This window comes from Polypterus senegalus, chromosome 9 (assembly GCF_016835505.1).
Source record: "Polypterus senegalus isolate Bchr_013 chromosome 9, ASM1683550v1, whole genome shotgun sequence".
Lineage (NCBI taxonomy): Eukaryota > Metazoa > Chordata > Cladistia > Polypteriformes > Polypteridae > Polypterus > Polypterus senegalus.
In genome coordinates, this window is record NC_053162.1 from 175,644,662 (window position 1) to 175,670,660 (window position 25,999).

Consider the following 25,999-nt stretch of genomic DNA (forward strand, 5'->3'; position numbering starts at 1 on the left):
GAGAAAATAGCAACACAGCTAAAAACGCAGCGACAAATTTCGACAATAAATTATTTCATCGAAGTGAAACTCATGTTTAAAATAACTCCTATTATCATGAAAATGATATCACGTATACATCTCAGTATTTTAGTTATTCAGAGAGCTGTAATATCACGAATGTAATGGACTCTGTGTCCAGTTGGAGGAAGAGAGCCGGTTTAAGAAGCAAGTAGTGATTCACACACACAGAGCACATACGAGTAGAAGATCAAATACAAAACAAAGCATTTAACGTGCTACTTTAATTACGATGTGATTCGAGAAACTGGTTAATTAAACGATTTTAAGATGAAGTTTATGATGTTCTACTTTAATGACAAAATAAACTACGTGATTAAAGTGGAAATGTCGAGATTGAAGTTGACATTTCGTGCTTTTTCCCCACCGTGTGCCTTTTTTCTCTGTACCCTAATAAGCTTTCATATGACACTCAGACGGTGGGCTTACAACTCGGCTTTTCATGGCGACTTTGATATGTGACTTCTTTTTTATTTCCGGCACTGTGCGATTTTGTGAATGTGAGCTTTCAAGTTTCTCCAACACGCTATGTCAGTCGATCAACTTCCTTTTGTTGATTATATCACGGTTTATTTGAACAAATAGTATGTTTTTCATTTGCCTCCACTTGGTATTCGCTGAAATTCTTATATTTTCCCCCGTGCTTTTCCCATTGTCTTTTCACAGAAGGCTGCGCTTAAGGGCGATTTATATTGATTTGCATATTCAAATAGGCGTAATTCTGGGAGGATTTTGGGCGTTACATAATGCGCGTGCACGAGCGTTAGTTTTCACGCTGATCGGGATTTATGGAGCGGAAGAACGTGGAAGTTGGAGTACGCACAGATTCCTGCATCTGGATTTTTCTGTGCGTAAGCACATTTCGGCTTTTGTGCTTACGCCATGTTATAGTGCGAGTTCTACGCACGGCGTTATACATGAGGCCCCTGGAGGGCCACAGTGGCTGCAAATTTTCATTCTAACCATTTTCATTAGTGACCAGTTTTTGCTGCTAATTAACTTCTTTTCTTTTAATTTTAATTGACTTGACTCAGGCCCCTTGTTTGTCTCTTTTTCCTTATTAGCAGCCAAACAATAATGAGACACAAACGAGCCGCCACATGACCAGCTCACCTGTGCCCATCACACAATGTCTGAAAATAAAGCAAGATAATGGTCCTGGTAAGTGTGCTCTCTCAGGTCACCAAAACATCTTGACAGTGTTTTTAGAAAAAACTGAAAAATGAACAGTTTGGGAAATGTCTGCTGTGGCGGAATGAGAGCAGCAACGACTCATGGAATTAAATAATGAGTTTAATTAACAGCAAGGATCACCTTCTCATTAAAGAGATTGGTTGGAGTTTGAAATTCCAGTTTAGCTGGTCATCTGTTGGCTCGTTTCACATCTCATTTCTGTTTGGCTGACATTTAATGAAGAAAGGAATACATTCAGGGGGCTTAATCCTTAAAAACAAGGCTATTAAAATGAATGGAAAAGAAGTTAATTAGTAGTGAAAACTGGTCACTGATTAGGAATTGGGTTAGAATGAAAACCTGCAGCCACTTCGACCCTCCAGGCCCGGAGTTCGACACCCCTGCCCTATGGTATCGCTCTGAAGAATCACTCTGGCACCTTGATTTTAAGAGGTCCCGTGAAGTGAGGTGCAATCAAGAAGTTTGCATAGTTTAATTGGATAATGGAAGGAGATCCAGAAAGGGTTAGGAAAAGAGGCTTCTGTGGAAGGATCAGTCTGCATAAAGGGGAAATTTAGTTTGATGACCTGTGGGAGAGACAGAATGTTGTGGTGGAATGGGAAACCAGTGGGATGCAGGTTTCATTATTGGGACTCTTCTTAGAGTGGATGTTCAAGGTTGACTCCTGGCTTGACTGACATCCCTAGTCACAATATGAGAAAAGTATCTTCGAAAAATGAAGAAACTCCTTATTCTGAATGCTTCATTACAGAAATCAATGTCGTCACCACAGAGGCAGCAGAGACTAAGGAACTGAGTAAAAGGTAGAGAGTTTTTATCATGCCAGAGATTGAAGGATTTCTAGAGCAGGGGTCCCCAGCTCTGGTCCTGGAGGGCTGCAGTGGCTGCAGGTTTTTATTTTAACCTTTTCTTAATTAGTGACCTGTTTTTTTCGCTGCTAATTAACTTCTCTCCTACAGCCACTGTGGCCCTCCAAGAGAATGTAACTTTGTCAGTAATAGACAGAGGTTTAAGTCATGGCAAGCTGATAGAAAGACTAGCATCTGAAAATGGTAGCGCTGTTGTGGAAGCATCAACTGTAAATCTGACAGATGAATAGAAACTAATAATATCATTGGTAAATTCCTGTAGCTGGCAGCACCAACATAATCATTGATATACTGTATCTTCTGTCCAGTACATCTTTTAGGCAGTAAGTATACAGTATACATGTTACAGACTGCTAAATGGGAAAATTGGTGAATGTTTAACAATGTGCGACTGTTTGTATTAGGGACATGTATTTGAGTCATTTACAAGGTGACAATAACCTCACAGCTCCTGCATTCAAAAATCCAAATATTTACTGAAAGGAAATAATCATTCTTGTAAGTCAACTGAATAAACATTCATTTCCATGCCCCACAGGATATCAATATTAGATATTGTGTTCCCATGTGGAGCTCCTACAGTTCATATATTTGATGATGTCAAGGACCAGATAATTAGATCAGAGTTTGATAGTTATCATGATGACCTATTTAAATTTAGGACAATTCATTTAGCAATCCACAGATAGATTGATAGACACACAGGCAGACAGACCTCAGTTGGCTCTTCTCTATGCTGAGGGTCAGCAGCACTACTCCGAACCTGTCACGGATGTCTATGCTTCTCACCCTGTCTCTAAGGGAGAACCAGGCCACCCTGAGGAGAAAGCTCACTTGTCCCCATGATATGTACTTTTGGTCATTACCAAAAGCTCAGGACCATAGCTGATGGTAGGGACATAGGCTGATGGGTAAATTAAGAGCTTTGCCTTCTGGCTCAGCTCCTTCTTCATCACTATGGATCAGAAGAGTGACAGCATAACTACACTCGCTGCCCGATCTGTCTGTCGATATCATGATCTTGACCTGTTGATTGGAATAGGTGGGCTCATAAAATGAGGGGATAGAGTAATAATAAGGCAATTAAATCTCTCTATCTGTCTGTTGTACTCTATCCATCTATCTATCTATCTATCTATCTATCTATCTATCTATCTATCTATCTATCTATCTATCTATCTATCTATCTGTCTGTCTGTCTGTCTGTCTGTCTGTCTGTCTGTCTGTCTATCAATCTATCTATCTTGGCATAGATAATTATTATTTTTCTTGGCATACAGCATATACGGTGTACTCTGTGTGTATGTGTATATATATATATATATATGTGTATATATATATATACTGTATATATATATATATATATATATATATATATATAATCTTCATATGGATCTTGATCTTTGTTTGTCCACGAATGAATTAGAAGAAGAAGCACTAGATGGCAGTAGAGAGACAGCTAAAACATAGGCATTGCATTAAGAATCTCCTCCAGGCTTATACTACTGAAGACTGCAGTACGCCAGTCACACCTCAAAACACAGACATTCAAACTTAACAAATTGTTGTGCTTTGAATTAACTAAAGAGATCTTCATTTAGATCTTGATCTTTGTTTGTCCGCGAATTCCACGCATGCGTAGACCACCTTCCAGTTTAGTGCGTTGTTGTTACTCACGGTGCCTGAATAACGAAAAGGGGTGGTGGACAGTGTTACGCTGGTTAGCTCCTGAGGCCTGGTTAGAGGATGAGATTGCCGAAGATAAAAGGTACGTGCCTACGTAACATATGAATGAAATATGGTAAAATGAATTACAACGTGACAGCACGTTCCGGAAATGATTATTGTTACGTTGTAGCCGGCGAGTGCTGCACGTCTCACAGTTGTACCGTGGCTTGCTCACATGTCAGTGACGTGATCCCTATTTATGCTTTAAAGAGCCTGGTTACCTATGTGTCCCCCTTTTATAACCATTGCTCCGTGAATATTGCCTGACTCTTTGGATTGCCACAAAGCAACCTGCGAGATTGGAGAAAGGTTGAGAAGTGATCGTGAGAGGAAACGACAGCGTCGTGAAAACGAGACGGACTGTGAACGGACAGAAGCAGAAATACTCCTACACCACCACATAATTAATATTCGGACAGTGATTCTGAGTAGGCCATTCCTATCGAATCAATGTCCAAGGGTTTTTTTTTGTAATTTTGTTTCCCTTATAAAAAATCATAATGCTGTGCGACGAAGATCCCAGTTCATGACTGGCAGTCGCGTTTAAACAGAGAGCCTTTCACAGACAACTTTAACATGCGCAACGTAGTTGGGCGCACATGGCTAGTACAGTATAAACACACACACACACATATATATGCACTTAAACTGTTTTATGTGTCTGTTCAATTATGTATCGTACATGAGAATATACTGCTGAAACTGAGGTCCATCATTTCATTTCTTGAAGTATGGGGTCCTAAACAGCTGCCTTTTATTCTGGCAGCATTGGGCACTAGGCATTAAAAGTTCTTTATGGATGCAAGTCCTTCACAGGGCAGACTCACACCAGGGACTTTAGAGTTATTAGTGTACGTAACCAAAATATTTTGGACTGAGGGAAGAACCCCATGGCCTCAGAGGCGCCTGTGAACACACAGAGCTCAAGCTAATTGGACGCTGATGACAGCTTATTTATGAATCAGACCTGATTTCAAGTGCTATAAGGTGTAGTGTCTTATTGTGACATCTTGTTTGCTGCCCCTTTTCTCTTTGCTTGTTGCTGGTTTTGATTATGTGTGATGTGCTAATTAACCACAAGGTGATTGCAGCTTTTTTTCTTATGTTCTTGGTTATGATAAGCTACCCTTGGATTTGGATGCAGATAATAGGAACTTATAGGGCTTTGTTTTCTGGCCTGGACTTGTCACACTAAATTAAGAGGATTCTTTTACTGCATGAATAAGACTGGCCGATGGTTGCTGCTGCTGCCGGCCATCAATCAAGAATGTTAAGATCAACTTTATAATGCACTGGTGAGCCCTCATCTTGAGTCCTGTGTGCAGTTTTGGTCTCCAGGCTACAAAATGGACATAACAGCACTAGAGGGGGTCCAGAGAAGAGTGATGAGGCTGATTCAGGGCTACAGGGGATGAGTTATGAGGGAAGATTAAAAGAGCTGAGCCTTTAGAGGAGATGAAGAGGAGACCTGACTGAAGTGTTTAGAATGATGAAGGGAATTAGTCCAGCAGATCGAGACGGTGACTTTAAAATGAGATCATCAAGAACACGGGGACACAGTTGGAAACTTGTTAAGGATAAATTTCGCACAAACATTAGGAAGTTTTTCTTTACACAAAGAACGATAGACACTTGGAATAAGCGACCAAGTAGTGTGGTAGACAGTAAGATGTTAGGGACTTTCAAAACTCGACTTGATGTTTTCTTGAAGGAAACAAGTGGATAGGACTGGCGAGCTTTGTTGGGCTGAATGGCCTGCTCTCGTCTAGATTGTTCTAATGTTCTAATGTTCTAACAAAGCTCAAAGCAAAGGTGCTCTGTGACTGGAGGTGGAGGCCTGTGTTAGATCTCACTCCATAGATCTCACCAGTAATAAGTCACTGGCCTGAATATCACCAGAAGGAGTAGCTTGTTCCAGATAATGGGTATTAATGAAGTACTGATGAAGACATTGGCTGTGATGGGTAACAGATCTCTGTCAATCTGACATGGGCTTTAAACACCAGGGTCCCTAATGTAAACAGACTAGACTTAAAGTTATATAGATTTGTTCATAGGAACTTTCAGGAAATAACTATGCATTCAAATGTATCCTTATTGTACACACATTTGTATAAATAAGGTCTCTGGAATGTACTGAAGGAGGCATAAAAACTCCTTGATAATTTAACAGCTGAATGGTGTACTTTTGAAGATTTTCAGAGGGCCTTATTATGCATACTGTATGCATTCCTGACAACATTATGATTTTCGTGGTGCCATTTTTACCTTAACTACATGCAGTCCTTTGCACCCAGACCTGTTAAATTCGCTAGTTGGTTTATGCTACAGGTGGTTTGCTGTGCCTACTGATATTGTGTTGGTAATTTTAGCATTTGAATCACAACTTTCGGGCTGCCAAATGTGGTTTAATGTTTCAGAATCTGATCAGACTCAAGAGCCTTTATTCATATTTCTGCTGTTGTAATGTTCAGGCATTTTAGCTGACAAGAAGTTTATGGGAACTAAAGGTGTTATTTCCTGATTTTGTCAGTCTTTGTTGTCTTCTAGAGTACACTGAATGCACTGTATATATGTGTGGGTGTACAGACAGCAGATATACAGTATGCAGTGTCCACTGCTTGGCTTTTCTCTACATTCATAATAGCTAACACGGTACAACACCCTAGTACTATATATATATTATATTGTGTTACATAGTTTACTGTCATATAATGCAAAGAGTACGCGACACGTGTTTCGCCCTTATTTGGGCTCATCAGGCGTACACACTCCACTGCACCCCTTGCGGGAATCAAACCTCGGACATCAGCGTCAGGGACGAAGTCCCTTTACGCTGCGCCACGGCAGATGTTTGCAGACTGGCAGACCAACCACACACATTACCTGGTAGGTAACCACCCATACAATCAGATCGAGACTATGACTACGGATGCTATGAATGTATACACTCACCTAAAGGATTATTAGGACCACCATACTAATACGGTGTTTGACCCCCTTTCGCCTTCAGAACTGCCTTAATTCTACGTGGCATTGATTCAACAAGGTGCTGAAAGCATTCTTTAGAAATGTTGGCCCATATTGATAGGATAGCATCTTGCAGTTGATGGAGATTTGTGGGATGCACATCCAGGGCACGAAGCTCCCGTTCCACCACATGCCAAAGATGCTCTATTGGGTTGAGATCTGGTGACTGTGGGGGCCATTTTAGTACAGTAAACTCATTGTCATGTTCAAGAAACCAATTTGAAATGATTCGAGCTTTGTGACATGGTGCATTATCCTGCTGGAAGTAGCCATCAGAGGATGGGTACATGGTGGTCATGAAGGGATGGATGGACATGGTCAGAAACAATGCTCAGGTAGCATTTAAACGATGCCCAATGGGCACTAAGGGGCCTAAAGTGTGCCAAGAAAACATCCCCCACACCATTACACCACCACCACCAGCCTGCACAGTGGTAACAAGGCATGATGGATCCATGTTCTCATTCTGTTTATGCCAAATTCTGACTCTGCCATTTGAATGTCTCAACAGAAATCGAGACTCATCAGACCAGGCAACATTTTTCCAGTCTTCAACTGTCCAATTTTGGTGAGCTCGTGCAAATTGTAGCCTCTTTTTCCTATTTGTAGTGGAGATGAGTGGTACCCGGTGGGGTCTTCTGCTGTTGTAGCCCATCCGCCTCAAGGTTGTGCGTGTTGTGGCTTCACAAATGCTTTGCTGCATACCTCGGTTGTAACGAGTGGTTATTTCAGTCAAAGTTGCTCTTCTATCAGCTTGAATCAGTCGGCCCATTCATTCTCCTCTGACCTCTAGCATCAACAAGGCATTTTCGCCCACAGGACTGCCGCATACTGGATGTTTTTCCCTTTTCACACCATTCTTTGTAAACCCTAGAAATTGGTTGTGCGTGAAAATCTCAGTAACTGAGCAGATTGTGAAATACTCAGACCGGCCCGTCTGGCACCAACAACCATGCCACGCTCCAAATTTCTTAAATCACCTTTCTTTGCCATTCTGACATTCAGTTTGGAGTTCAGGAGATTGTTTTGACCAGGACCACACCCCTAAATGCAGTGAAGCAACTGCCATGTGATTGGTTGATTAGATAATTGGATTAATGAGAAATTGAACAGGTGTTCCTAATAATCCTTTAGGTGATTGTATTTAATGTTATTCTAAATGATAGTAAAATGTAATTTAAAACTTGTTTTAGTTTATTTAATTTCTGCATGAGTAAAGATCTTTATGGAATTTTGTCTTCTTTATAGATGGAAACTCCAGAGCCACGAGCAAGCTGGCACTCCCGGACAATGAAACAGCGCCTCATGTGGAAGCTTAGACAACAGTGGAAATTACTTGGCCTCTTTGAAATTGACAAAGATCATGAGTTTTACAGTTTCACCTGCATGTTGAAAGAGGGGTTAGCGGCTGCCGTCCAGAACTCCATTGACAACCCGCTACAGGTAACATAGTGACTTCATCACCTGTATTTATGTCAGCCATTCATTCAAACGAGTTACAAATAACTCTGCAACAATGAACTGAATAAGTATTTTAGAATATGGATGGCTGGTCAGGCGTACATATCACAATGGTACAGCATCTTCCATATCTCTGCAGTTATGGCGTTGACTGGTTGAAAAGTAAACCTGGAACTTTGTGTTTTTCAGTAGCATTGGTCAAGCTCTGGGAGTCTGCTCTCACTATTCCTGGTTTTGAAATATTTGTTGCCTGTATGGAGTGTGTGCCCTCTACCTGTATGAGGTTTACTCTCTGTACTCCAATTTGTCTCGCACATTCATAATATGTATGTGAGGTATATTGACAATTCCAAACTGGTCCTGTGTTTATTTGAGTGTGTACTTTCAGTTAGAACATTAGAACACTCCAGACGAGAACAGGCCATTCAGCCCAACAAAGCTCGCCAGTCCTCTCCACTTGTTTCCTTCAAGAAAACATCAAGTCGAGTTTTCAAAGTCCCTAACGTCTTACTGTCTACCACACTACTTGGTCGCTTATTCCAAGTGTCTATCGTTCTTTGTGTAAAGAAAAACTTCCTAATGTTTGTGTGAAATTTCCCTTCACAAGTTTCCATCTGTGTCCATGTGTTCTTGATGATCTCATTTTAAAGTCACCGTCTCGATCTGCTGGACTCATTCCCTTCATCATTCTAAACTCTTCAGTCAGGTCTCCTCTTCATCTCCTCTAAAGGCTTAGCTCTTGTAATCTTCCCTCATAATTCATCCCCTGTAGCCCTGAATCAGCCTCGTCGCTCTTCTCTGGACCTTCTCTAGTGCTGTTATGTCCTTTTTGTAGCCTGGAGACCAAAACTGCACACAGGACTCCAGATGAGGCCTCACCAGTGTGTTATAAAGACTGAGCAGAACCTCCTGTAACTTGTACTCCGCACATCAAGGCGCTATATAACCTGACATTCCAGTTGATAGTATCAAGTCCACTATGACTCCTAATTCCTTCTCATAAGGTGGACTCTTGATTTTCAGTCCGCCCATTGTGTATTCAAACCTCACATTTTTATTTTCTGTGTGTACTTCTTTACATTTACTGACATTAATTGTCATCTGCCACAAATCTGCCCAAGCCTGTCTGCCATCCAAGCCATGGAGTCACACTAGTCGCTCTTCTCTGGACCTTCTCTAGTGCTGTTATGTCCTTTTTGTAGCCTGGAGACCAAAACTGCACACAGGACTCCAGATGAGGCCTCACCAGTGTGTTATATAGCTGAGCAGAACCTCCTTGGACTTGTACTCTGTGGAAGACGAATGTTCTCTTCGTTCCCTTGTACTAATTCATGTCTGAGAAGTAAGCTTTACTAAACCATGTAATAGAATGCTTTGTTTTAGCAAACAGAAAAATATTTGTGCAAAGGACTCAAGGTCTGAGCATTCCACACATGAGTCTGCCTTATCACGTTGTCCCTTAGCTTACATCTGAACGCCATAATAAAAAGAGCCAAGAAATCAAGTTGCACAAGGGGCGTTGAAGGGGCTCAAGGATTGTGTATAATAAAGTGTTGACTGCTACATTTCATAATGGTATCAAATCACGCATTCTAGGGGTATAAAACTGGACCCCACCCAACAGACGGGGTTCAGAAGAGCCCCGACGCTGTCATGTATATTTGATTGTCTGCTTTTCTGAAACTCTTCTCACTGTGACTCTGAAAATAAAGCTGCTTTATAACCGCACCTGCTGTCGGGTCTGAGTTTTCGTCCACAACTCCACTCATCAAGGCGCTATATAACCTGACATTCTGTTAGCCCTCTTAATGGCTTCTGAACACTGTTGGGAAGTCGATAGCTTAGAGTCCACTACGACTCCTAAATCCTTCTCATAAGGTGTACTCTTGATTTTCTGACCGCCCATTGTGTATTCAAACCTCACATTTTTATTTTCTGTGTGTACTTCTTTACATTTGCTGACATTAATTGTCATCTGCCACAAATCTGCCCAAGCCTGTCTGCCATCCAAGCCATGGAGTCACACTAGTCGCTCTTCTCTGGACCTTCTCTAGTGCTGTTATGTCCTTTTTGTACCCTGGAGACCCAAACTGCCCCCAGGACTCCAGATGAGGCCTCACCAGTGTGTTATAAAGACTGAGCAGAACCTCCTTTGACTTGTACTCCACACTTCAAGGCGCTATATAACCTGACATTCTGTTAGCCTCCTTAATGGCTTCTCAACACCGTCTGGCAGTCGATAGTTTAGAGTCCACTACAACTCCTAAATCCTTCTCATAAGGTGGACTCCTGATTTTCTGACCGCCCATTGTGCATTCACACCTCACATTTTTACTTCATATGTGTAATTCTTTAAATTTACTGACATTACATTTCATCGTCCACAAATCTGCTCAAGCCTGTCTGCTGTCCAAGTCCTTCTGTGATGATATAACGGATTCCAAATTATCTGCTAATCCACCTATATGGATGTACTATACCTGTATATGAGTGTGGCACCCTGTCCAGGATTTGTTTCTACCTTATGTACAGTGTTGTCAGGATAGGTTCTAACCCCACCCTTGACTGTGAATTGTATAAAGCAGGTTTGGGAATGTTATGCCATTATATGTTATGCACACCCTGAGGAAACATTCACTGAAAGTGACATAATGTGCGATCCCCTTACATAGAGTATATGGGTGAAAAGCTAAACCCAGGGCTTTGAAGCTGCCTTGCAGGAATGCCTAGAAAAAAGCCAAAAACTCAATGAGAAAAGAATTTAATTAAAGGAATGGTCTCCGGTATTAGGTAGAGTCAAAGACATATCTCACTTTAGGGTTTACTTTAGAAGTGTGTTGACATTTTTTGTTAAAATATCACTTGAGGTCAATCATTCAGTGGTGCTGCCTCTGGCGGTGCCATCATCTTACATCATTAATGTCGCTATTGCTTGTGTTCTCTTTGAAATACTGTTGCACGTTATTATAAAAAGCTTCTTCTTTTTAAAATTCTGTTGAATCAGAAAAGCAGTCAACTTTCTATATGACAACAATGAGAGCTGCTTAAAATGTGAATGACATCTGTGTCTCTTTTGTTGTCAACTTAATTCTCTTTTTTACTAAAGTTTGGATTGCTGCACTCTTAATATTTCCCAATGTCACAATCACCAGCTCTTTCTTAGAAGGGTGTGGGATCAGGATGCTTTAAAAAGAAGTACTGCTATGTTAACCATCTCGACCTTATTTTGCTCGCTTGCTCACAGTTTTGTCAGTTCACTTGCCTGAGAGCTGATTAATCTTTCATATTAATCCTGCCAAGTCTTGGAATGGACCTGGGCATTGGATTCAAATTCATTCATGGAGGCCTACAGAGATAACAGTTTGTGTTTCTTCCAAACTTTTAATCAGAGGCTACTAGTCTGTGTTACCAAAGTCTAGGTTTTAAGTTTGTGGGCTTACAAACTCAGTAGTTCTGTCTATAAATGGCCAGTAACCGGTAAGTGGTAAATATTCTACCTCAGGTTGTCACAGTGGTCGTTTCAGTTCCAGAGTCCAGAGTCTCTGACTGTTGCACACTGGTGTCTTTAAGAAGGAGCCGAGAATACACTGCTTCCAGATTGCTGAAATGGTCCCATATTGCTTTTGAACACAACTTTGGATTGATCTGTCAGACTAAGTTAAAACTAAACTTGATCAAAATAACAACGTTTCAACCTTGTGATTGGCTGTTGCACCATATGATTCATCCTTTTCTGTTTCTGTGGATGATGTAAGGAGGATTTGTAAATGAGTCTATAATGTCATGTCAAGACAGTTTTTGAGGATCAGCATGGAGGAAATGGTACTGCCTGTCTCAAAGCATTTCATCACAAGTCTGGATTCCTTGAAACTATTTACTTTTTTGGCATAGATGTATACATTTTTGTCCTTTTGAAGCAGGTGGAACTTTATATTTTGTCATGAAGATGTAATTGAAGACAACAGTTTATTGGTCGCTACAGGCTTTTAACACGTACTAAAACTGAAATCCAAACTGGACACTTTATGAACATTAATTTAAAAATCCTCTTCACGCCACCCACAGAAACAGAGAAGAATAAATCATGCAGTGCTACAAGTACTCGCATGGGAAAAACTTTGTTCTCATAATCAGAATGGTTGTAGAAAGCATTACGTTCAACTGGAAGGAAGAGGAAACGTGGATGTGATTGGATAAAATGTTTGCAGTTTAGATGAGTCACAAGTGCTGCTGCCATACTGAGTTGTCCAGTCATTGATTTTCAGCATTGCTTTCTTGACCTTGTAACTGTATTTCTTATAAGTTTTCAGTAAATTTTCATTGCTGCTGGTGATTGATGGTTTCTTATTAGGCACACGGTTGTCTACACATTGTTGGATAACCTCACTCAGATCTAATAAGGAATCTCTTAACACGTCCCAATTTACAGAATCGAAACAATCAGATGAACCACTGATCACTTTTCTTATTGGCCCTTCACACTTCAGTCTCTTTTAGAAGTAGGAAGAATGAGATGTGGTCTGACTGTTCAGATTATAATAATAGCCATGTTCATTCCATGTTTTCTTCTCTGGTTTTCTCCACACATTCCAAAGATGAGCAAATGATGTTATCTGTTGACTCTAAACCAGCCGTGTGTAGCTGCGTGCGTGAATGAATGAATGAATGAGTGAGTGTGTGAGAGAGAGAGAGTGTGTGAGTGTATGTGTGTGTGTGTGAGTGTGTATGAGTGTGTGTGTGTGTGTGTGTGTATGTGTGTGTGTGTGTGTGAGTGTGTGTATGTATGTGTGTGTGTGAGTGTGTGTGTATGTGTGTGTATGTATGTATGTGTGTGAGTGTGTGTATGTATGAGTGTGTGTGTATGTGTGTGTGTGTATGTATGTATGTGTGTATGTATGTATGTATGTGTGTGTGTGTGTGTGTGTATGTATGTATGTGTGTGTGTGTGTGAGTGTGTGAGTGTGTGTGTGTGTGTGTGTGTATGTATGTGTGTGAGTGTGTGTATGTATGAGTGTGTGTGTATGTATGTATGTGTGTATGTATGTATGTATGAGTGTGTATGTATGTATGTGTGTATGTATGTGTGTGTGTGTGTGTGTGTGTGTGTGTGTGTGTATGTATGTATGTATGTGTGTGTGTGTATGTATGAGTGTGTGTGTATGTGTGTGTGTGTGTGTTGTGTGTGTGTGTGTATGTATGAGTGTGTGTGTGTATGTATGTATGAGTGTGTGAGTGTGTAGTGTGTATGTATGTATAGGCAGATTGGTGTGTCTTGCAACTCTCTGGCACCCCATCCAGTGTCACCTTTTTCCTTTTATCCGATGCTGCTGAGCTAGCCTCTGGCTCCCCTTACCTGTGCTATATTGGATAGTTTCAGTATTAAATCGAGAGATATGCTATCTTTTCTTGTTAAGCTCTGTGTTTCTTACATCCGTCTGTTTTCCTTACCCAATTGTTTGTTTCAGGTAGCTGCTTATCCCAGCAGCGTTTCGCAGAAAATGAATTACAACAAACTGTGAATGTGGTGCCAGTTAATTGTAGTATATTGTCTCACTGGTACAGTTTAGAGTAAACACTCAGTCAGGCCCTCGTGTATCTGTAATGTGGGAGGAACACTTACATTCTTTTTTGTTTGTCTTGATGCTTATGAGAAATATTAGATAATTCAAATTATTAGTCAATATTAAATACCTGTTTTGGTTTCATTGGGCTGCGGGGGGTTGGCACCCTGCCCAGGATTGGTTCCTGCCTTGTGCCCTGTGTTGGCTGGGATTGGCTCCAGCAGACCCCCGTGACCCTGTGTTCGGATTCAGCGGGTTGGAAAATGGATGGATGGTTTCATTGGGTTGCTCTGTCTCTCAGCAGAAGGCACACATTTGAATAGACTGTCATTTTGGTACTTTTTTAAAAGAGTGGGTCATCTGCATGCTGTGCAGTGAAGCAAAACCCTCTGAAACCATCTGAGGTCATAGATTACTATTTCCTGATATTCAGCATTGCTTCATGAAGGAACACGATTGACTCTGTCGCTTGGTAATTCTGTAGCGGAAGATCTGGAAAACAAAACGCAATAAACGAGCTGCTTCTAATTATAGCAACAATATTATAGCCGAAAGTGGACAGATCTCTGGACCAGTCCTCCTGTTTGCCTTCATAGAGAGGACCTTTGCTCTCCCCCTGCTAGGTGAGTGAATTACCATCACTGACCATCAACTGGCAATCAACAAAGCAAAACAACCTAGAAAGAAAACTCAGACAAGTGAGTGTGAAAATTACATAGAAAATAATAATTGAAAGAAAAAAAGACTTGATACTGCAATGTTGTATCTTGTCTCATGTGTACCATATGGGGTCTTCAGTACCTTACACACTCCCATTTAAAGAGTTGGAATCTTGTAGTTTTCACTTTATGTAGGGACTATAGGTAAGGTAAGAGATTTAGTTAAACTCCATATATGTTATAACTTTCTTACATTTCTATGTTGTTGCTGGAATGCAATATTTTAAGATGACCTTTACAACGTTGTTGGTTCCTGCCCTGTACCTGATGATGCAGAGGTCTGTTTCTGGCACACCATGATAGTATTAAGCAGGCTTATGTTTTTATGGTGGGCGGCACGGTGGCGCAGTGGGTAGCGCTGCTGCCTTGCAGTAAGGAGACTTGAATTCGCTTCCCGGGTCCTCCCTGCGTGGAGTTTGCATGTTCTCCCCGTGTCTGCGTGGGTTTCCTCCCACAATCCAAAGACATGCAGGTTAGTGGCCCTAGTGTGTGCTTGGTGTGTGTGTGTGTGTGTGTTTGTGTGTGTCCTGTGGTGGGTTGGCACCCTGCCCAGGATTGGTTCCTGCCTTGTGCCCTGTGTTGGCTGGGATTGGCTCCAGCAGACCCCTGTGACCCTATTCGGATTCAGCGGGTTAGACAATGGGTGGATGGATGGATGTTTTTATGGTAATTAATATTACAGAATACTAAACTTTATAATATGTAGTGCTTGTGTATGGTGAACACCATACAAATATAGTTTGTAACTTTATTATATATTTTTACAGTTTAAAGCAGGGTTCATGGAGGATATGAAGGTTTCCATTCCAGCTACAGTAGTAACTAGCAGTCAGTTATTGCCATTAACAGAACAAGCTTTGTTGTCTTAATTTTAATTGACTCACTTTTTAAGATTCAAAACCTTAAATTTCTTTTTTTTTTTCTTAACCAATAGCCAGTTAATAATAAGTACTGAGCTGCTTCGGGTCAAAAACATTTGCATTATCCATCCATCCATTTTCTAACCCGCTGAATCCGAATACAGGGTCACGGGGGTCTGCTGGAGCCAATCCCAGCCAACACAGGGCACAAGGCAGGAACCATTCCTGGGCAGGGTGCCAACCCACTGCAGGACACACACAAACACACACCAGGGCCAATTTAGAATTGCCAATCCACCTAACCTGCATGTCTTTGGATTGTGGGAGGAAACCCACGCAGACACGGTGGGACATACATACTCCACAATGGCAGGATGCGGGACACAAACCCCCAGTCTCCTTACTGCGAGGCAGCGGCGCTACCACTGCCCCACCATATTGCCCCTAGGCAGTAATATCCATCCATCCATTTTCTAACCCGCTGAATTCGAATACAGGATCACGGGGGTCTGCTGGGGCCAATCCCAGCCAACACAGGGCACAAGGCAGGAACCAATCCTGGGCAGGGTGCCAACCCACCACAGGACACACACAAACACACCCACACACCCATTTGCATTATGTTCTTGGAAAAAAATAACCAGTACTCGAATTGTCTGGTGTGTCAAGGTGAATGCACTGACGAGCTCTGTTGTATGGGTCTCATACTCACAATGCCTTTAGGTTTTCAATAAAAGATCATTTTTATAATTAGGAGCCAATTCTTGCTATCTTGCATGATAGATGTTACTTTATTTTCATGGTACAAAGTTCAAGTTCTGATGGGTGACTCTTTCTTATTTTTGTCAGTTAACAATTATATGAGTTAAAAATAATCTAGCAGGCTGTTTCTGCAGAACAATGATGTGCGCTGCTCCCCTCTCTCTCTCTCTCTCAAGCAAGTTGGCTAATTTCCAGTTTACAGTTTGGATATTCCGGGAAGTGTCTTGGGGAAAACAGGTTGTGTGTGTGCGTCTTTACTAAGTGCTTATAAGCCCCAGTGAATAACATGGATAAAAGGTTTCCACAGATGAGTAATGGCCCCTTAATATCCACACACAAATGATCTAAGCAACTAGAATAATTAACAACATTAAATGGAAAATATAATGCAGCAGGCATTGAAAAGAAGCATTTGAAAGTCCCTTAATGCAGTGGCACTAAAAACAGACTTCAATTAAGCCACACTCATAGTGATGCTTGGGTGTGTCAATAAACAAAAGAGCACATTAATGTGTGTTGTTTTTTACATTTCGGGTGTTCTGAAAAATTTTGATTGCTTGCTATTTGTGCTCTTTTGAAGGCTACAATTCCAGCAAACCACCAAAACAAAACCTGCTGAATTGTTTTCAGCAGTAGTTGATTCAGCAGTGTAGCCAGCCCAGCTCCATTGTGATTGAATGCCTGAATCAGCTTATTAGGATCTGAATCAATAGGCATCTCAGTCATTACGCTAGATCAGTCTTGTGACATGCTGCTATTCTGTAATGAAAAGAAAGAAGTTGCACATGCTTTGAGAAGGCCTTGACCAGAGTGTACCAAAATGATAACGTACAGCATTGAAGGATCTGATGGAAGTGTGAGAAGGAGTCCTCCTTACACGGGTTACAAAGATCATACCGACTGACTTGTTAAGAGAGAGATCTGGACAGAAACTTATGAAGCTGCTTGTCCATCTTGACAACAGTAACAGTGTTGATAACAAATGAGGGTGCACTATGGTATAGTGATGATGATGATTATGATAACTGTAATGCAATTAGAGAAACAAGTAAGGTGTAGAAAAGAAAAGAAAGAGAAATATAAGGAGAAATGTGATTCCAAATGGGAAAGGTCCTGTTTTTGTCTGTTCACCAATATACACTGGCAAAGGGTTTAGAGTGAATGAGAATGAAACCAGAGGTATGGGTTGGGATTCCTTGGCAAAAGGACAGATAGATAGATAGAAAGAAAGATAGATAGATAGATAGATAGATAGATAGATAGATAGAAAGGCACTATATAATAGATAGATAGATAGATAGATAGATAGATAGATAGATAGACACTATATAATAGATAGATAGATAGATAGATACTTTATTAATCCCAAGGGGAAATTCACATACTCCAGCAGCAGCATACTGATAAAAAAACAATATTAAATTAAAGAGTGATAAAAATGCAGGTATAACAAACAATAATCTTGTGTAGTGTTAACATTTACTCCCCTGGGTGGAACTGAAGAGTCGCATAGTGTGGGGTCTCCTCAGTCTGTCAGTGGAGCAGGATGGTGACAGCAGTCTGTCCCTGAAGCTGCTCCTCTGTCTGGTGATGATCCTGTTCAGTGGATTCTCCATGATTGACAGGAGTCTGCTCAGCGCACGTCGCTCTGCCACGGATGTCAAACTGTCCAGCTCTGTGTCTACAATAGAGCCTGCCTTCCTCACCAGTTTGTTCAGGTGTGAGGCGTCCTTCATCTTTATGCTGCCTCCATAGCACACCACCGCGTAGAAGAAGGTCTGGTAGAACATCTGCAGCATCTTATTGCAGATGTTGAAGGATGCCAGTCTTCTAATGAAGTATAGTCAGCTCTGTCCTCTCTTACACAGAGCATCAGTATTGGCAGTCCAGTCCAGTTTGTCACCCAGCTGCACTCCCAGGTATTTATAGGTCTGCACCCTCTGCACAGTCACCTCTGATGAACACGGGGTCCATGAGGGGCCTGGTCCTCCTAAAGTCCACCACCAGCTCCTTGGTTTTGCTGGTGTTCAGGTGTAGGTGGTTTGAGTCACACCATTTAACAAAGTCCTTCATTAGCCTCCTATACTCCTCCTCCTGCCCACTCCTGATGCAGCCCACCATAGCAGTATTGTCAGCGAACTTTTGCACGTGGCAGGACTCCGAGTTGTATTGGACGTCCGATGTACATAGGCTGAATGTTGAGAACATGTTAATATTTTTATTACAGTACTAGCCAAAATACCCAGCATTGCCAGGGTATAAATAAATGTCAATTGGAAATCAACAAGAAGACATATTCTTCGACAAAAGCTGTAATCCTGTGAGACAATTAAATTGTTTTCCAAATTAATTGAGATGAAAACAGTGTAAATACCTGTAGTCTTAGATATGATTTGCTTTGTTAAGTACAAAACATTGTGTGTGCCAATGATGAAACCTTCTCCTCAGTCCCAGTGCACTCCTGTTGCTTGTCGGGAATCAGAGCCCCTGCATCAGTGCTTGTTTTAGAGGGTCCCCCTGCTAATTTAACCCCTCTTTTTGACACAACATATAGCCTATGTTTTAAGTTGGACCAAAAACAATTGTGTGTTTGCCTGATTAGCAAACAAACAAACAGATATTTAAATGGCTTACAGTTTTATTTAGATTTTCTTACGTTCTGCATTGTTTCAAAATGTTTTTGTTATTTTTGTGATGTCAATTGTTGCAGAAACACCATATTAAAAATCCCCACTAATGGCTTCTGTAGAAGCGTTTCCTTCTGGGACAGTGAGCTCTCTAGCAGCCAGTGGATGTTGCCAACTTAAGCATTCTTTCTTTCTTGGCATCACACTCCCTTCTAAATGTGGGCCAGGCAACTCAGGCAAATGCCAGGTTGCTTCTCTTTCTTTGCCATGTATACGGGTACCCTGCCTTTTGGTCTTCTGGGGCAAACAGTGCCTACACAGGATTTAACAGACCTTTAGCTGCCCCTGTATTCCCATTCTGGCCTACATGCTATGTACCCTGCTGCCAGTGTGACTCCCAATTTTCGCTGACGTCTGCCTTGTCCTGTGGCAATCTAGTTTCACTTGATGGTTGTTCAAAACTATGTCTATGCCGTACCATTTTTCAGAGGTATTTTAAATGTGAACTGGTTTTTTTTAAAATAAGGGTAGTGATATTAGATGTAGAATTTGCATTTTGTCACACTTTATTTTATCTTAAAGGCAAGGCTGAGGCACAATTCCCAGCTTACCAGTGTATTTCTTTGGATCTGTTTTTTACAGTGACCAGATAGATCTGCTAAGATCTGCACTCACTGGCATCTCAACAAGTTGTTTTTTTCTATTAGGATAGCAGAACTACTCCAGATTTCCAGAGAACCCCACATCTCTATCTAGCATTTGGCTTACAGCACTGAGATGTAGCCAGGTCTTTGTAATGCTCATGTAGTGGCACCAAATATGCCATGAAGCAAAGACACCTTTGAAGTCAAAAGCCTGGTTAGTTACCTGAGCCCAAGGGTTTCTGCTTTGGCTTCGGTTTCTTCACCTGTTGTGCAGCTGAGTTTGTGCCCTTGTCCTGAGAGCCCAGTGGGGACAACCAATGTCGGGAGGACTGCTTAAAGGAATATACCACCCAAAAATGATATTGTCTAGATGTTACTTACCCTAAGTTGTTTGTAGTGATGGCAGAGAAAAAATGTTTTTATGCAAAATGGGGAGAAAAAAGGTTTATGATATAATAGAAGTCAGTTGTGGCCAATGCTGTGCAAAGGCAAACAATGTGAAAAAATGTCAATGAAAAACTCTCGTGTTACTCATGTCGCATAATCCACATGTCTGTTAAGCAGTTGTATTCTCAGAATGTGAAAACACATTGGTTTTGCTAAAATATTGTTAAATAGATGTGTCTGTAAAAAAATCAGCACAAATCAGAAACAGGGAAAACAAACATGGGTTTCAGTTTTTTTTATTTTAAGATCGGTCTCTTGATCAATAGACATTTTTTCCCATTGTTTCCCATTGTACAGTATTGGTCACTGTTGGCTTGCATTACATCAGAAACATTTTTCACTGCAATCTGCATGAAAACACAAGATTTGAAGCTTCTCTCAACCATCACTACAAAGTAACAGCAAAAAATATAATTTTTCGGTAGAGTATTCCTTTAAGTGAGGAGAGCATGGTTTCACTTTTAAAGTGCTGCATAGTTAATGGCTCAACCTTTCCTTTTTTGTAACTAAACTGCTCAAAAAATGAAAGGAACACTTTGAAAACACATCAGATCTCAATGGGAAAAAGAAATCCTCCTGGATATCTATACTGATATAGACTGGGTAATGTGTTAGGAACGAAAGGATGCCACATCGTTTGATGGAAATGAAAATGATCAACCTACAGAGCCCTGAATTCAAAGACGCCCCAAAAATCAGAGTGAAAAAATGATGTGGCAGGCGAGTCCATTTTGCCAAAATTTAATTGCAGCAACTCCAAATTGTACGCAGCACTTTGTATGGCCCCTGTGTTCTTGTATACATGCCTGACAACATCGGTGCATGCTTCTAATGAGATGACAGATGGTGTTGTGGGGGATCTCCTCCCAGATCTGGACCAGGGCATCACTGAGCTCCTGGACAGTCTGAGGTGCAACCTGGTGGCATTGGATGGACCAAAACATAATGTCCCAGAGGTGTTCTATTGGATTTAGGTCAGGAAAGTGTGGTGGCCAGTCAATGGTATCAATTCCTTCATCCTCCAGGAACTGCCTGCATACTCTCACCACATGAGGCCAGGAATTGTCGTGCACCAGGAGCCACTGTACCAGCATAGGGTCTGACAATGGGTCCAAGGATTTCATCCTGATACCTAATGGCAGCCAAGGTGCCTTTGTCAAGCCTGTAGCGGTCTGTGTGACCCTCCATGGATATGCCTCCCCAGACAATCATTAACCCACCACCAAACTGCTCATGCTGAATGATGTTACAGGCAGCATAATGTTCTCCATGGCTTCTCCAGACCCTTTCACTTCTGTCACGTGCTCAGGGTGAACCTGCTCTCATCTGTAAAAAGCACAGGGCACCAGTGGTGCATCTGCCAATTCTGGTATTCTATGGCAATGCCAATCGAGCTGCATGCTGCTGGGCAGTGAGCTCAGGGCCCATTAGAGGACATGGGGCCCTTGGGTCACCCTCATGAAGTCTTTCTGGTTGTTTGGTCAGAGACATTCACACCAGTGGCCTGCTGGAGGTCATTTTGTAGGGCTCTGGCAGTGCTCATCCTGTTCCTCCTTGCCCAAAGGAGCAGATACTGGTCCTGCTGATGGGTTATGGACCTTCTATGGCCCTCTCCAGCTCTCCTAGAGTAACTGCTTGTCTCCTAGAATCTCCTCCATGCCCTTGAGACTGTGCAGGGAGACACAGCAAACCTTCTGGCAATGACACGTATTGATGTGCCATCCTGGAGAAGTTGGACTACCTGTGCAACCTCTGTAGGGTCCAGGTATCGCCTCATGCTACCAGTAGTGACACTGACTGTAGCCAAATGCAAAACTAGTGAAGAAACAGTCAGAAAAGATGAGGAGGGAAAAATGTCAGTGGCCTCCACCTGTTAAACCATTCCTGTTTTGGGGGTCATCTCATTGTTGCCCCTCTAGTGCATCTGTTGTTAATTTCATTAACACCACAGCAGCTGAACCTGATTAACAACCCCCTCTGCTACTTAACTGACCAGATTAATATCCCAGAAGTTTCATTGACTTTATGCTATACTCTGATTAAAAAGTGTTCCTTTAATTCTTTTGAGCAGTATATTTAAGTTTCATTAAAAGTGTGGTGTATTTTAAAGCTTGCTTTGAACTTAATCTCATTAATGATGTTGTGTTAAAAATACTTTGCTTTTCTTTTTGTCTTTTCTAATAAAGAATGAACTCTGTGATGCCGACTTCAAGGTAGAAGTGAATCAAGTTCATGAAGTAAGTTGAGTAGATTTCTTGCATTAAAAAGCTCAGGCAATAATAACTGAGCAAATTTGAATTTCCATTGAAAATCTCTATTACAGCAAGATAAATTGCAAAAGTTTACTGTTATGTACTACTAGTCACCGTTCGAAGTGTTTTATTTATTTTTAATAAAAATTCAAAGGTATTAAATGAGTCGCACTTGCTCCCCATATCAGTGACGCTATGCTTAAAAATTCATCTGTATGGAGGCATTCGACTTTTTGTCACAAGAAGCTCCCTGTCCGAGAAGATGGAGGCAGAAGAACTACACACTTGGTAACTGGCCATCAGTACGGGTATACTCTCAGCCAGGGGTCCTCAATTACAGTCCTGGAGGTCCACAGTGGCTGCAGGTTTTCACTTCAACCAATTTCTTAACTCTTTCAGGGCTGATGTCGACTTTTGTCAAAACAGGAGTTGACGATGGTTATCGACTGTAAACTTTGGCAAAACCAACCATTATATCTGAGTTGGACTCTCACTGCTAGAAGGAAAGTTAAAATTATTGGTCTGACCGAGATCCCCTGCACTCTCATGAGTAGTAAGGTGTGCACAGCGGCAGAAATGGCATTTGACATCTGGCGAGAGATCAAAGTGAATGCGTAAAGCAAAATACTTTGTGGATGATGTTTAGACCTATTATCTCTGAACTGGACTATGACTTGTCAGACTCAGTTTTTGATACAAGTGATTAAAAAAGAATGTGAGGTGACAGCTTCAGCTGATCGGTCTCCAGCTAGTCATGGTACTGACAATGTTCTCCAGGGAGGACTGTCACTTAATAATAAGAGGTAGAAACTAGTTTGTAATGCACTGAAGACAGCCTGGCAGTAAGCCTACCACACATTCTTGGCAAACGGGCAGCCACAGCATGCAGCAACAGACGTATTATGTTCATTCCTGAGTGAAACTATTGTTACCTGAAAAAAAAATTCAGCCCTCAAAGAGTTAATTAGAACCCATTTATTTACTACTAAAGCGATATGTTTTTTGGGCTTAATTTTTAGTAATGATGCCTTTACAGTTCATGACCCTTAATTGCATATTTTAGTTTTTAGCAGCTGCTTGTAAGTTTTAAATTTTAAATTTTGCTTGTTTTCTTAACTGGACATTAGTTAATAATGAAATTCACATAACCAATAAACCAGCAGCTCTCCAGCTAACACTTCCTTTTAAACCTATGCATATGCGCCATGAAGTACTCAGGTTAAAAACGTGTTTGGAATGAATGTTACGTTTAAATATTGTTCTGGTCTACAAAACACATGAATGATGTTTTCAAAAAAGGAAACTCTACAGTGCAATTGATATTTCTTTTGGATGAATGAATGCACTAATAAGCCAAATAGTTAAATACCAAGTTTCATTATCAGCAACGACTGTCTTCGAAACTCGTTGGAAGGAAAACCTGCGGCCCTCCAGGACTATGATTGAGGGCCCTTGCTCTAAGCTATGGAGCTTTAGAGCAAAGATGAACTTTAGTAGATGAGTTTATTTTTTTGGCCATTGTCAGATTTCAGGGAAGCACTGCAAAATGGGGATACGCATGTCTGTCTCACAGAGTCCTTCGTAGTCCACTATCTGGCAGTAGATGACCTCAGAAGGAAACTAGTGAACATTTTGTCTTGGAGCAGCTCTCAGTACCTGGGCTTTTAAACGAGTATCAGAACTTGGGGTGATGGGAAGCTGAGAGCTGCCAGACCGTGGTGGTCGTCCCAGTACTTTGAATTGTCCTCCATGACTCCAGGAAGTGATTCCACAGTTTACCAAGAAGAGAACCCTGTCCTGACCTGCAAGCTGCCACATCTTTCACTTCCAACTATATTTAAATTCAATGCTTGAACCTGAAGTATGTTTTACCATTTCTTTGTAAGTCGCAAATATTTTGCAAGACATTGTGGTTTATTTTCTTCAACTAATTCTTGGCTAACTATTGAGAATCAAATGCTTATTAGTACAAGCCACTATCAGCAATTTACAGTGATTATTATAATCATAGCATCATTTCAGCTGAAGCTATTTTTTGAGATAATCATTGGCCAGATTTGCCTGTTAGAATGTACGCCCGGGTTATGTATCTTAGTGTTTCTCTTCCCTGTGAGATACAGTAAATCATTAAGAAAAAGCATTCAGTTTTAAGTCCACACTTTTTGATGCTATCAATTATTTATACTATCTGTAAACTGTGGATAGATTATTTACAGGTAGATTAACTATTTCAGTAGATGGCAGTCTTGCACTTCATAGCACTTAAGCTGCCTGCTAAAGTCCGCTTTTGGCCATGATGTTTGCATCATGTACACCGAGATTTCAGATGGAACTTATTTGCATAAGAGCCTAAGCATTTCCATGTAAAATGTGCAATTCAGAATAACTTAAAGCCCCCTTTCATTTGCGCAATGATCAAGATAAAGAATGTGATGGATATGTGTCAAGTGTGAGGGTTGGTTTTTGTTGGAATTGGATCTGGATCCTCCTGTTCTATTTGGCACACCGGTTTCAGAAAATGCATTGAGATCTGCCAATGAACAAACACCCCAAATAGCGAACTAAAACTAAAACTATGACTTGCAAGACAATGTTTACATTTTTTTTTTCATTATTGATATTTTGTGAAATTAAACATTTTGGTATAAAAAGATGGATCTGTTTAAACCAAAGTTACATTAGTTTAGTTTAGACCAGATTAAATTAACTTCCAATGGAAATACAGCATTCAGTTAATCATCAGCAAGGCGCCCACTGTTTCAGTCAAAGCAAGGAGGTAAATCGTATGCTAAATATGGAATGCATTTTTTAATATTCTTTGTTGTGTCTGATTATTTTACCTTGTTAGAGTTTCAAGATGCGGACGTATGCAGGCCCTGTCTTTGCTCATTTTCGGCAGACACTAGGAATGACAGAAAAAGAATACCAGCTATCACTGAGTTCAGAAGGCTTTTATTTACAGTTCATCAGCAATTCAAAAAGCAAAGCAGATTTCTTTCTCACGTAAGTCTAACAAAGTTATTTTACCTTTTTCTTTTTTTTCTGTTTGGTGGTGCATTGGTTAGCCCATAAAATGAGGTCAAGTATGGTTGGCTGAGGCAGTGACCAAAAGAAGATAATCCAGGATAAATGATATCATATGTCATAAAAAAAGTTACTAAAGGCACAAAGCAGTTTTTTTCCCTTGTGTTACTGAACCAGGTCTTGGATTACCACCTGAGCTGAACATAATAATCAGTTAAATTATGACAGAAAGAAGCAGCACTAGAGTTATGCCTTGCTTTTGTTCAAGACTGGGCACCTTTTACTTATGTTGCTTCAGCTTCCTTGCAACCCTGCCCTGGATAAATGGGTTATGAAAACTGATAGATAGATAGATAGATAGATAGATAGATAGATAGATAGATAGATAGATAGATAGATAGATAGATAGATAGATAGATATGAAAGGCACTATATAATAGATAGATAGATAGATATGTGAAAGGCACTATATGATAGATAGATATATAGATAGGCACTATATAATATAGATAGATAGATATGTGAAAGGCACTATATGATAGATAGATAGAAAGGCACTATATAATAGATAGATAGATAGATAGAAAGATATGAAAGGCACTATATAATAGAATGATAGATAGATAGATACTTTATTAATCCCAAGGGGAAATTCACATAATCCAGCAGCAGTATACTGATACAAAGAAACAATATTAAATTAAATAGTAATAAAAATGAAAAGAATTAAAATAAAATTAATGTTCGCATTTACTCCCCCG

At 40.8% G+C, this 25,999-nt stretch overlaps 1 protein-coding gene across 7 annotated transcripts in view; it reads left to right on the plus strand.

Annotated features, from left to right (window-relative positions):
* pip5kl1 (phosphatidylinositol-4-phosphate 5-kinase-like 1) overlaps window positions 1-25,999 on the plus strand; it is a 102,761-nt gene that overhangs the window by 49,720 nt on the left and 27,042 nt on the right. For 5 of the 7 annotated variants that reach the window (XM_039764353.1, XM_039764351.1, XM_039764354.1 and 2 more), the window contains exons 2-4: window positions 8,130-8,324; window positions 22,149-22,199; window positions 25,063-25,217. In XM_039764353.1, the coding sequence (XP_039620287.1) occupies window positions 8,130-8,324; window positions 22,149-22,199; window positions 25,063-25,217 (401 nt within the window). Of the gene's footprint in view, window positions 1-1,197; window positions 1,222-1,967; window positions 2,058-8,129; window positions 8,325-22,148; window positions 22,200-25,062; window positions 25,218-25,999 lie in introns of those variants that run through there. The other 2 variants (XM_039764356.1, XM_039764357.1) reach the window with 2 other exon arrangements.